Below are 12,871 nucleotides of genomic sequence, written 5' to 3'. Positions count from 1 at the left end.
GACATGAAACAAAACGTAGCTAGTCGAAGTTAACTAGTCAATCAAGCAACTCTAGCCCAGACGTTAGAGTTGCTTTGCTGTTTCTAGTTTAATTTCAATTTTAAAAAGTCTCGCTCGTTTTAGAAGTGCATTCAATAACAATGTTATACCAGTAGATGACATAGTATAGGCTTGGGCCTTCAGCAAATGACTTGAGTGAGAATGACAAAGAAGAGCCTTGTCTAGAATATCCACCTGAACTTCAAAATAGAAAGTAAATATGATTTAGGGTAGGCCTATTCCATTATCTAAATATGCCATGCTGTTGTGTGTTATTTAAATGGCCAAATAATTGCATACATGTATTTTTATAGCTGCACTTGTTCCAGTATTTGGGAGCATGGACTATAGGTCTTATATTAGCCATTTTGACTGTTGTATTAGTGAATTCCACTCTGTATGTAGGCTTGTTATAGCCATTTGCGTTGCACAACCCCATCCCATAGAGGCTATATCCATATCAATAAATGAGACAAAACACCACATTAAGTCTTGGCTGTAACCTGTCCTGAGCGAAATAGCCACGGGGTGCCAAATGGTCAAGACTATCTATAGCCAATTCTTATTGCCAGATCTGTTTTCCCTATCAGCCACTGCACGTGCCTCTTCAACTATTTAGTTAAATTTTATTTAGAGGCTACATTTAGAGGACTGTGAGCTAGGGTCTCTTTTTAAAGGGAGCCCTATAAATAAAAACTGTTATAAAACACAAAGAGTACTCAAATTATTCCGTAAGATACCAGTACCCAAAATTATAGCCTGAATTGCAATGCCTACAAGTTGAAGACCTATTTTTTTTATTTGGGACAGGTTGTAGGCACAAGTTGAAGACCTATTTTTTAATTTGGATAGGCCTAAATTAAACATTTACTTATTAGATAGGCTAACGAACTTTGGATCATTTGAATACACATGGATTTCAATAAACAAATGGATAAGACTGTTCTATTCTCTTTGATTTCGTTCCTATTGCAACGGACAGATCACCGAATGAATGGCAAATTACTAAATGGATGACATACTGACTGACTGAAGTAAATGTTCAAATATGTTGGAATGACGAGTTGCACGCATCATGCATGCCCTGCACTTTATTTGGATAGTAGGCAAATATACCTACATTAGGGTATAATGACTGACTGCATACCTCCAGAAGGTAATCTCCTGAGGCTGAGGGGTGCTATTCCGAAGAGGCATGGAGATCACGAGAGCTTCAACTGGGCGGAAGTGTGGCGATGGAGGGAATAGCCTATATGGAGACCACTGCAACAGAGTTATTGTAAAGTATGGGAATAAGCTTATGCCAGACTTAGCCTACGTTTAACTTCTCCCGTGTTAATTTCAAAGGTCATATATATGTTCATTACCCGGGTTAGGGGAGGGTAGGCCTTCATTGTAAAATAAGAATTTGTTCTTAACTGACCTGCCTAGTTAAATAAAAGGTTAATGACCCGATTCATTTAAATCATGTCAAATTACTTTAAATTCCTATTAACCCCTCCTGCAGAACATGTTTTGGCAAAAAAATACAAATAAATGTTTAGTGGCAGACTCCAGTGGTCATAATTCATTCACCAAACATCTATTATTATTATTCTGTGTTTCATTAATCCTGGTACAATGCCCTCCACTAATATTGGCACCCTTGGTAAATATGAGCAAAACGGGCAATGAAAAACAAAAATGCCTTTGCTATTTATCCTCTTGGTCTTTCATTCAAAATATTCACAAAAATCAAACCTTCAATTTAAGTAAAGTGATTGAAAAAAAATTGTGAAATAAATTAAATAAACATTTTTCTCCGGGACATGTGCCACAATTATTGGCACACCTAGAAGTTCTTGAGTAAAATCTAACTGAAGAAAATTCCCATTCATATTTTACGTTTTTAAGTTCACCTGAGTGATTAGGCCAAGTTCCCATAGTCCTCCATCACTATGGGAAAGACCCAAGAATACAGTAATGATGTGCAACAAAAGGCTGTTGAGCTGCACAAATCAGGAAATGGCTATAAGAAAATAGCTCAACGTTTGAAAATGCCATTTTCCACTATCAGGGCAATAATTAAGAAGTTTAAATCAACTGGAGATGTTAAACAATCGGCCTGGAAGAGGACATGTGTCTATATTGACCCCACGCACAGTGAGGAGGATGGTTTGAGGCCAACAAAAATCTCCACGGATCACAGCTGGAGAATTGCAGACGTTAGTTGGGTCTTGAGGTCAGAAAGTCTCCAAAACTACAATAAGACGCCACCTACATAACCATACGTTTTTTGGGAGGGTTGCAATAAAAAAGTCATCAAACAAACTCAAGCGCCTACAAATTGCCAAATGTTACTGGAACTTTCAATGGTCAGATGAGAAAAAAGAAAAAAAAGTAGGAAACAATCACCAGAGGTGGGTATGGCGTAGACAGAAAGATAGCCATGCAGAAAAGTGCCTCATCCCCACTGTGAAGTATGGTGGTGGATCTTTGATGTTGTGGGGCTGTTTTTCTTCCAAAGGCCCTGGACAACTTGTTAGGATCCATGGTAGAGGTCGACTGATTATGATTTTTCAACGCTGATACCGATTATTGGAGGTCCAAAAAAAGCTGACGGCGATTAAATCGGCCGATTTTTATACGTAAAAAGGAGGACCAAAAAAAGCGCTGATTAATCGGTCAGCTTTTTTTGGTCCTCCAAGAATCGGTATCAGTGTTGAAAAATCACAATTGTGCTTTTTTCGCAAATGCGCTTTTGTTACATCATCACCCGTTTGGCAAAGTAGGCTGTGATTCGATGATAAATTAACAGGCACCGCACTGATTATATGCATCGCAGGACAAGTTAATTAACCTAGTAATATCATCAACCATGTGTAGCTAACTAGTGATTATATGAAGATTAAAGGTCGACCGATTATGATTTTTCAACGCCGATACTGATACCGATTATTGGAGGACCAAAAAGGCCAATACCGATTAATCGGACGATTTAAAAAAATAATAATAATAATAATGACAATTACAACAATACTGAATTTAGCCTCAAATAAATAATGAAACATGTTCAATTTGGTTTAAATAATGCAAAAACAAAGTGTGTTGGAGAAGAAAGTAAAAGTGCAATATGTGCCATGTAAGAAAGCTAACGTTTCAGTTACTTACTTAGAACATGAGAACATATGAAAGCTGGTGGTTCCTTTTAGCATGAGTCTTCAATATTCCCAGGTAAGAAGTTTTAGGTTGTAGTTATTATAGGAATTACAGTGCCTTGCGAAAGTATTCGGCCCCCTTGAACTTTGCGACCTTTTGCCACATTTCAGGCTTCAAACATAAAGATATAAAACTGTATTTTTTTGTGAAGAATCAACAACAAGTGGGACACAATCATGAAGTGGAACGACAATTATTGGATATTTCAAACTTTTTTAACAAATCAAAAACTGAAAAATTGGGCGTGCAAAATTATTCAGCCCCCTTAAGTTAATACTTTGTAGCGCCACCTTTTGCTGCGATTACAGCTGTAAGTCGCTTGGGGTCTCTATCAGTTTTGCACATCAAGAGACTGACATTTTTTCCCATTCCTCCTTGCAAAACAGCTCGAGCTCAGTGAGGTTGGATGGAGAGCATTTGTGAACAGCAGTTTTCAGTTCTTTCCACAGATTCTCGATTGGATTAAGGTCTGGACTTTGACTTGGCCATTCTAACACCTGGATATGTTTATTTTTGAACCATTCCATTGTAGATTTTGCTTTATATTTTGGATCATTGTCTTGTTGGAAGACAAATCTCCGTCCCAGTCTCAGGTCTTTTGCAGACTCCATCAGGTTTTCTTCCAGAATGGTCCTGTATTTGGCTCCATCCATCTTCCCATCAATTTTAACCATCTTCCCTGTCCCTGCTGAAGAAAAGCAGGCCCAAACCATGATGCTGCCACCACCATGTTTGACAGTGGGGATGGTGTGTTCAGGGTGATGAGCTGTGTTGCTTTTACGCCAAACATAACGTTTTGCATTGTTGCCAAAAAGTTCAATTTTGGTTTCACCTGACCAGAGCACCTTCTTCCACATGTTTGGTGTGTCTCCCAGGTGGCTTGTGGCAAACTTTAAACAACACTTTTTATGGATATCTTTAAGAAATGGCTTTCTTCTTGCCACTCTTCCATAAAGGCCAGATTTGTGCAATATACGACTGATTGTTGTCCTATGGACAGAGTCTCCCACCTCAGCTGTAGATCTCTGCAGTTCATCCAGAGTGATCATGGGCCTCTTGGCTGCATCTCTGATCAGTCTTTTCCTTGTATGAGCTGAAAGTTTAGAGGGACGGCCAGGTCTTGGTAGATTTGCAGTGGTCTGATACTCCTTCCATTTCAATATTATCGCTTGCACAGTGCTCCTTGGGATGTTTAAAGCTTGGGAAATCTTTTTGTATCCAAATCCGGCTTTAAACTTCTTCACAACAGTATCTCGGACCTGCCTGGTGTGTTCCTTGTTCTTCATGATGCTCTCTGCGCTTTTAACGGACCTCTGAGACTATCACAGTGCAGGTGCATTTATACGGAGACTTGATTACACACAGGTGGATTGTATTTATCATCATTAGTCATTTAGGTCAACATTGGATCATTCAGAGATCCTCACTGAACTTCTGGAGAGTGTTTGCTGCACTGAAAGTAAAGGGGCTGAATAATTTTGCACGCCCAATTTTTCAGTTTTTGATTTGTTAAAAAAGTTTGAAATATCCAAAAAATGTCGTTCCACTTCATGATTGTGTCCCACTTGTTGTTGATTCTTCACAAAAAAATACAGTTTTATATCTTTATGTTTGAAGCCTAAAATGTGGCAAAAGGTCGCAAAGTTCAAGGGGGCCGAATACTTTCGCAAGGCACTGTATATGACTATTTCCCTCTATACCATTTGTATTTCATTAACCTTTGACTATTGGATGTTCTTATAGACACTTTAGTATTGCCAGTGTAACAGTATAGCTTCCGTCACTCTCCTCCCTGGGCTCGAACCAGTAACATAACAACAGCCACCCTCGAAGCAGCGTTACCCATGCAGAGCAAGGGGAACAACCACTCCAAGTCTCAGAGCGAGTGACGTTTGAAACGCTATTAGCGCGCACCCGTCTAACTAGCTAGCCATGTTACTTTGGTTACACCAGCTTCATCTCGGGAGTTGATAGGCTTGAAGTCATAAACAGCGCAATGCTTGACACACAACGAAGAGCTGCTGGCAAAACACACGAAAGTGCTGTTTGAATGAATGCTTACGAGCCTGCTGCTGCCTACCACCGCTCAGTCAGATACTTAGATACTTGTATGCTTGTATGCTCAGTCAGATTATATGCAACACAGGACACGCAAGATAAACTAGTAATATCATCAACCATGTGTAGTTAACTAGTGATTATGATTGATTGATTTTTATAAGATAAGTTTAATGCTAGCTAGCAACTTACCTTGGCTTACTGCATTCGCGTAACAGGCAGTCTCCTTGTGGAGTGCAAAGAGAGGCAGGTGGTTATAGCGTTGGACTAGTTAACTGTAAGGTTGCAAGATTGGATCCCCTAAGCTGACATGGTGAAAATCTGTCGTTTTTCCCCTGAATGAGGCAGTTAACCCACCATTTCTAGACCGTCATTGAAAATAAGAATGTGTTCTTAACTGACTTGCCTAGTTAAATAAAGATGAAATAAAGGTGTAAAAAAAATGGTGGTCAGCCTGCCACGCAGCTTCCTCATGGAATGCAACGTAATCGGCCATAATCGGCCTCCAAAAACGTCAATTACCGATTGTTATGAATACTTGAAATCGGCCCTAATTAATTGGCCATGCCGATTAATCGGTTGACCTCTAATACATGGTATCATGGACTCCATCAAGTACCTGACTGCCTCTGCTAGAAAGCTTAAACTGGGCCGTGGTCAAATCTTCCAGCAGGACAACGATCCAAAGCACACCTCAAAATCAACACAACAATGGTTCACTGACCACAGAATCAAGGTTCTGCCATGGCCATCCCAGTCCCCTGACCTAAACCCCATAGAACACCTGTGGGATGAGCTGAAGAGGAGAGTCCACAAGGGTGGACCTCGGAATCTGAAGGATCTGGAGAGATTCTGTATGGAGGAATGGTCTCAGATCCCTTGCTATGTGTTCTCCAACTTCATTACACATTATAGGAGAAGACTCAGCTGTTATCTTGGCAAAGGAGGTTGCACAAAGTATTGAATGTAGGGCTGCCAATAATTGTGTCACACGTGAGAAAAACATAATTAATTTTTTAACTTTCATTAAAAGGTTAGGTTTTTGTGAATATTTTGAATGTAAGATTAAGAGCATAAACAAATATGTACATTTTTTTTTACCAAGGGTGCCAATATTAATGTAGGGCACTGTGTGTGTGTGTGTGTGTGTGTGAGATATATAAACACACACACACACACACACACAACTGGTTATGATTGCAGACAAAGCCCAGAGAACGGGATTGTGCAATATTGAATAAATCATATTTTGATAAGGTGTATGCATGGGGATGTCCACATCAAACCCAGAGATATGCCCATGCTGTAGAGATACACCTGGCTGACGTTTTGTCGTTTTGCATTAACCGTTGTAGACATAATACAGCTATTGATGTCTAGACTTGCGCTGGCAAAAAAAATCCATTACATTAGCTATCAAATGTGACGTAAACTCAATTGAGGAGTAATTGAGACTTAACTTGAAAAACGAGCAGAATATCTCTTTCCGTTTTCCCTGAGTTAGTATATTTAAAAACGGTGTTATGCTTGTTCGGGTAGCACACGTTATTTTTGTGGTTGAGATGAAACTGCCAAAACTCTGAAAGGGATTATTGTACGTCAACTTCATTAAATAGTACCCGCAAAACACCCGTCTCTAATTCATCTGTGAAGAGGCGAGTCTGCCAGTGGAGGACTTGTGAGGCGTCTGTTTCTCAAACGAGACACTCTAATGTACTTGTCCTCTTGATCAGTTGCACATCAGGGCCTCCCACTCTTTCTATTCTGGTTAGAGACCGTTTGCACTGTTCTGTAAAGGGAGTAGTACATAGCGTTTTAATTTGGTCTTGCTTGTCTGAAAACGTAGGTTTCATTCTGTGTTGATTTTTGGACAGAGATATGCACTGAGCTTGGCTACAGCTGTATTATAGTCATCAGCTGCTCTGGTATCTTGCAGTGTGTCAAATATATCGTACACATCCGACCCTGCATAGCGTAACAGTAATGCCCTTTTCTGTGTGTTATCCGCGCCGTCTAATGCCACTAGAAAATTGTTTCCACCTCGAGCTGGGTTCCGTGTGTACATCATGGTATTGTATTGTAACAATGTACGATATTAGTTAGCTGATTCCGACGTTCGCTAGTCTGTTTTTGCTATCTTCGTTTACTCACATAGGCACGTAGTTCGCCTTGTTAATTACATTCGCCTCTTGTGCGTTTCACTCGTCGCCAATTGTAACATCCACAGTTGTTTAGATGTCGGGGCATTCGTATACTTTAGTTTAACTTTACTCCGAAGTATGCTGGCATTGCATAGTTCACATGACATATCACTACTGTCTGGCAACTGTAAAACATGGAGCATACACGGACTGGAATGTGGCATAATGTTCACTACATTACAGCTACTTCCATTTTACTCGCCCTAGCAGAGCTGGTTAGGCTGTTTTTATGTTACCCAGGTCATTAGTGACTAACTGTGCTGCTGGCAACAATTTAATAACGTTTTTTGGCCTACGTTTAATGACACCTGCCATAGTTAACCGGTGTTGGGCGTTCGTAAATGGCCGTTATTTTGAGCTCTGGCACTCTCAAACGACAGCCAGAGCGAATTTACGAACGCACCCATAATAGCCAGGCTACTTTCAAAAGATCGAGCTACAGAGTGTTAACTGTAAACAAAGTTGTATACTTACCAGAAAAACATCCGTGAAAAGAAATTGGCTGTTGTTGATGGATTACATTTAACATCTTTCTTCAGTTGTTCCATTGTGCAATGACACCACGCCAACATGTGCAAATAAAAAGTAGGAGGAGTCTACCGTGTCCAGTCGAATTCACCATTAATATGTTTAGTTATTCGAAAATGACGGAAACATTAACTTCCTTGACCATGCTGTAGGTCATGTAACTCACAGAAGGTTGGTGCCACCTGAATTGGGGAGGACGTGTTCGTGGTAATGGTTGGAGCGGAAAAGGGTAATGTTTCAAATACATCAAACATATGGTTTGATGCCATTCCATTTGCTCCGTTCCAGCCATTATGAGCCGTCTTCCCCTCAGCAGCCTCCACTGATGTGACTTTTTGTTACATGCAACATGCTTTGTGGACTTCAATGGACAGATGTTGCTCTCTTTTTTTTGTGATGAAACAAAGGACTATATAACAGGGTGGAAAGGCATATTTTGCCCAGCAGCGGCCCACCCCCAAGTGTCTGAAGAAGACAAGGAAGCAAAATGGAGCTTTAGCGCCTCATTCCAAAGCCTAGAATGCGCCTGCCAGAAAATCATTACTCTCATCCCAGGGCTCCAACTGGGATGCCAAGAAACCAGGCTCAGACTCATGCTGTACCTGCTCAGGAGTGGAGGAACAGACACTCTCAGCCCTACAGACGAAGTGGAGCGCAGCATCGCCCAAGAAGCAGAGGTGCACCACAGCACGCTGAGCCTGTCCTTGGTGGGACCGATTTCCTAGCGCAACACCATTTCCTTGAGCACCACTTTTCCAGCTGAAAAGAGTCAACACCCAACAAATTGGTTCTTATGCACTCTAACACAAGGTTATGCACTACAATTTTGTCAGTGACCCTACACTTCAGGGGTGTCTTGAAAACAACAGCTCGCAACCCTGCTGAAAAGCAAACACTCAGCTCAGAAATGCATTTCCTCCTGGAAAAGCATGCAATCGAAGAGGTAGAATCAGAGCAACAAAACTGCGGGTTCTACTCAAATCTATTTTCTGGTGGCAAAAAAGGGCAGATCCTGGATCCTGAAGGTGTCTGAGTCATCATCTTTCCGCATTTCCCTTCAAAATGCTGCCAATCAAAACCATCCTTCAGTCAGTAAAACCAGGTGATTGGTTCACCACAGTGGACCTGAAAGACGCATACTTTCATATCCCCATTCTACCTGCACAACAGAAAATACCTGAGATTTGCCTTCGAAATGTGTTTTCAGTTTTTTCATTCTACCCTTTGGCCTTTCACTCACGCCTCGCATTCTCACAAAGTGCATAAGCGCAGTGCTAGCCCCTTTTCGCCAAGCAGGAGTCAGGGTCCTGAACTACTTAGACGATTGGATAATATGTGGTCTGGTCCACACTCAGTGTGTGCACTTCCTGGGCTTGACACTGTACACTCAAATCATGTGAGCAACACTCTTTCCAGAAAGAGTGGTGTCGTTGCCAAATTGCCTTTCAACATTCAAACTGAGAAAACAGGTGACAGCACTAGAGAGCCAGAGGCTCCTAGGCCTCCTGGCGGCTGCAGTCCATGTTGTACAGTTGGGCTTGCTCCACATGTGGCCAATACAGCGCTGGTACAACAGACACTATCTATGTCTCAGAAGAGACAAACACAAAAAGCTGACCATTTCAATGAGTTGCTGAAGAGCAATGCAATGGTGGCGCCTAGCACTTCAAACTCCCAGTGGAGTTTTCCTAGGCACAATTTACAACCAGGTGACTTTGAACACAGGGATGAGGAGCAGCCTTGAACTAGTCCTGGGTGTATGGTCAGTACCATGGACAACAGCTCACGTCTACGTACTGGAGCTCAATGCGGTTCACCTTGTACTCCGGCACTTCCTCCCAGTACTATAGGACAACATGTACTGATACGGACTTAACAGTGGTTGCACACATCAACCACCAAGGCGGACTGAGGTCTATGGCACTGCAGCAGATAGCAAGGGAGCTACTGCTTTGGGCAAACAGACACCTTACATCCCTCAGAGCACCTGCCGGTGGTGGAGAATCAGGCAGCATACCTTCTCTCTAGTGGAGGCCCTTATCCTTATGACTGGAGGATATGGTGGGATGCTGTATGCGTTGCCACCAATTCCTTTGATCTTCCTCAAGACCTGAGGGAGCAGCCTCGAGAGCACGTCAGTTCTACTAGTTGATCCATATTGACCTTGCACAGCTGACAACCTCCCAACCATGAGATTTCCCTCTTCGAAAGGACCTCCTGTCACAAGCGAACGGCAAGCTTTGGCACCCTAACCCAGCATACTGAAGTTGTGGGTGTGGCCCCTGGAAGTGACTGCCTTGTAGCTGCAGAGTTGCCCTCCTTGGTAATTTATACAATTCAGGCAGCCAGGGCATCCTCTACGCTGTATACCTACAAGTGGAATCTTTTCTGTAATTTGACTTTCTCCAGTAGCTTATGTCTGCAGGGAAGTCCCCATCTATACTGAAGCGTTGATCCCATGTTTCATGAGCAGAAATAAAAGGTGGCAGAAATGTTCCAAAAAGCTTATTTATCTCACATTTTGTGCACAAATTCTTTTGCATCCCTGTTATTGAGCATTTCTCCTTTGCCAAGATAATCCTCCCACCTGACGGGGGCGGCAGGGTAGCCTAGTGGTTAGAGCGTTGGGCTAGTAACAGGAAGGTTGCAAGTTCAAATCCCCAGCTGATTTCCTTATATGAACTCAATAAAATTGTTGCATGTTGTGTTTACATTTTTGTTCAGTATACATTAAAAGTGTATATTGCAGCCATCTGTATGGGTCATGGCCAGATTGCGGGTGCATCATGGGCAGTCTAGAATTACAATTCATTAAAAGGTGCCCACGGGCTACGGCTCTCCGATGCTCCTTCAATACCCTCATGGGCATTAGATGTTGTCCTACGATCACAAATGAGCCCACAATTTGAGCACCTGTCTTCACTTGAGCTACACTACATGACCAAAAGTATGTGGACACCTGCTGGTTCAACATCTCATTCCAAAATCATGGGCATTAATATGGAGTTGCTTCCCCCTTTGCTGCTATAATATCCTCCACTGATCTGGGAAGGCTTTCCACTAGATGCTGGAACATTACTGCAGGGACTTGCTTCCATTCAGCCACAAGAGCATTAGTGAGGTCAGGCACTGATGTTGGACGATTAGGCCTGGCTCACAGTCGGCGTTCCAATTGATCCCAAAGGTGTTCAATGGGGTTAAGGTCAGGGTTTTGTGCAGGGCAGTGAAGTTCTTCCAAACCGATCTTGACAAACTATTTCTGCATGGATCTCGCTTTGTGCACGGGGGCATTGTCAAGCAGAAACAGGAAAGGGCATTCCCCAACTGTTGCCACAAAGATGGATGCACGGGATCGCTTAGAATGTCATTGTATGCTGTAACGTTAGGATTTCCCTTCACTGGAACTAAGGGGCCTAGCCCGAACCATGAAAAACAGCCCCAGATCATTATTCCGCCAACACCAAACTTTACAGTTGGCACTATGTATTGGGGCAGGTAGCATTCTCCTTGGATCCGCCAAGCCTAGATGCATCCGTCAGACTTCCAGATCGTGAAGCGTGATTCATCACTCCAGAGACCGCGTTTCCACTGCTCCAGTGTCCAATAGTGGCGAGCTTTACACCACTCCAGCCGAAGTTTGGCATTGAGCGTGGTGATCTTAGGCTTGTGTGCGGCTGCTCGGCCATGGAAACCCATTTCATGAAACTGATTTTTACGCACTTCAGCACTCGGCTTTCCTGTTCTGTCAGCTTGTGTGGCCTACAATTTTGCAGCTGAGCCATTGTTGCTTCTAGACATTTCCACTTCACAATAACAGCACTTACAGTTGACAGGGGCAGCTCTAGCAGGGTAGAAATGTGTGAACTGACTTGTTGGAAAGGTGGCATCTTATGATGATGCCACGTTGAAAGTCACTGAGCGCTTCAGTAAGACCATTCTAATGCCAATGTTTGTCTATGGAGATCGCATGGCTTTGTGCTTGATTTTATACACCCACGGGTGTGGCTGAAATAGCCGAAACCACTAATCTGAAGGGGTGTCCACATACTTTTGTATATATAGTGTATGTAAGCTCTCAGTCAAGACTGCCTTTCTATTGGCTATTGTTTAAGCCAAGCGTGTTGGAAAATTATATCCACCTTCTACCCATCCTGTTCAGAGGGTTCTCTCTGGACTCTATCTGTGCTGTTGCATGTAGGGCAACACCCATTACTTTCATAAGGTACATCACACTCAATGTTATGTCCACACTATCCGTGAGGGCTGTGAATCTGGACACGGCACACTCGCTCAACCCAGAAAAGTAAGCGTACTGTGAACCTTGTACATACATACTTATCAACCATCAGTGAGATGGATGTCCTAAACAGTGACCTTCCACTCTTGGTGCTATTGCACCCAGTTAAAAAGCCTCATGTTTTAAGTTCTAGCTTTCAGCTTGCTTGCGTATACGGTTGTATATCACAGTTGAAATTCTGTGTTACCCTGTTGGGTAATTATATTTTTGCTGCATCCTGTGGTGGATAGGAGGATGTCCCAGGGACTCATCTAGACTAAGTAAAATGGTGGGCCTCTCCCATAGGTTGTTTGGTGACATGTTGCGAAAACGAAAGAGAACGTTTTGGATGTAACCTTGGTTCTCAGATTAGAGTAATGGGTCGCTAAGCTTTCATGTCGTTCCTCCACCTTAAGTAATAGACAGTATGTCACGTCATACCGCATTTTATAATGACAGGTTAAGTGGGTACAGTAAGGGTGTGGAGTGAATGTAATTATACAACGGGTGGTTCTAATCTTGAATGCTGATTGGTTAAAACTGCTTTCCAGCCTGTGTCTATTTCACAAAT

At 42.4% G+C, this 12,871-nt stretch overlaps 1 protein-coding gene across 7 annotated transcripts in view; it reads right to left on the bottom strand.

Moving 5' to 3' along the window:
- Nucleotides 1–8,348, bottom strand: part of LOC110495777 (ATP-binding cassette sub-family C member 4) — a 41,207-nt gene extending 32,859 nt beyond the window's left edge. For 2 of the 7 annotated variants that reach the window (XM_090208068.1, XM_090208067.1), the window contains exon 1: nucleotides 7,971–8,081. Coding sequence is in view for 3 of the 7 variants with exons in the window: in XM_021571202.3 (XP_021426877.3) it covers nucleotides 7,971–8,068 (98 nt within the window). In the remaining 4 variants the exon portion in view is untranslated. Of the gene's footprint in view, nucleotides 1–1,186; nucleotides 1,303–7,446; nucleotides 7,631–7,970 lie in introns of those variants that run through there. The other 5 variants (XM_036952231.2, XM_090208066.1, XM_090208065.1 and 2 more) reach the window with 4 other exon arrangements.
- Between the last annotated feature and the right edge of the window lie 4,523 nt (nucleotides 8,349–12,871).

The sequence above is a fragment of the Oncorhynchus mykiss genome, chromosome 18, assembly GCF_057628025.1.
Source record: "Oncorhynchus mykiss isolate SJ-2025 chromosome 18, ASM5762802v1, whole genome shotgun sequence".
In the NCBI taxonomy this organism is placed as follows: domain Eukaryota; kingdom Metazoa; phylum Chordata; class Actinopteri; order Salmoniformes; family Salmonidae; genus Oncorhynchus; species Oncorhynchus mykiss.
This window is presented reverse-complemented; position numbering and strand designations above follow the sequence as displayed.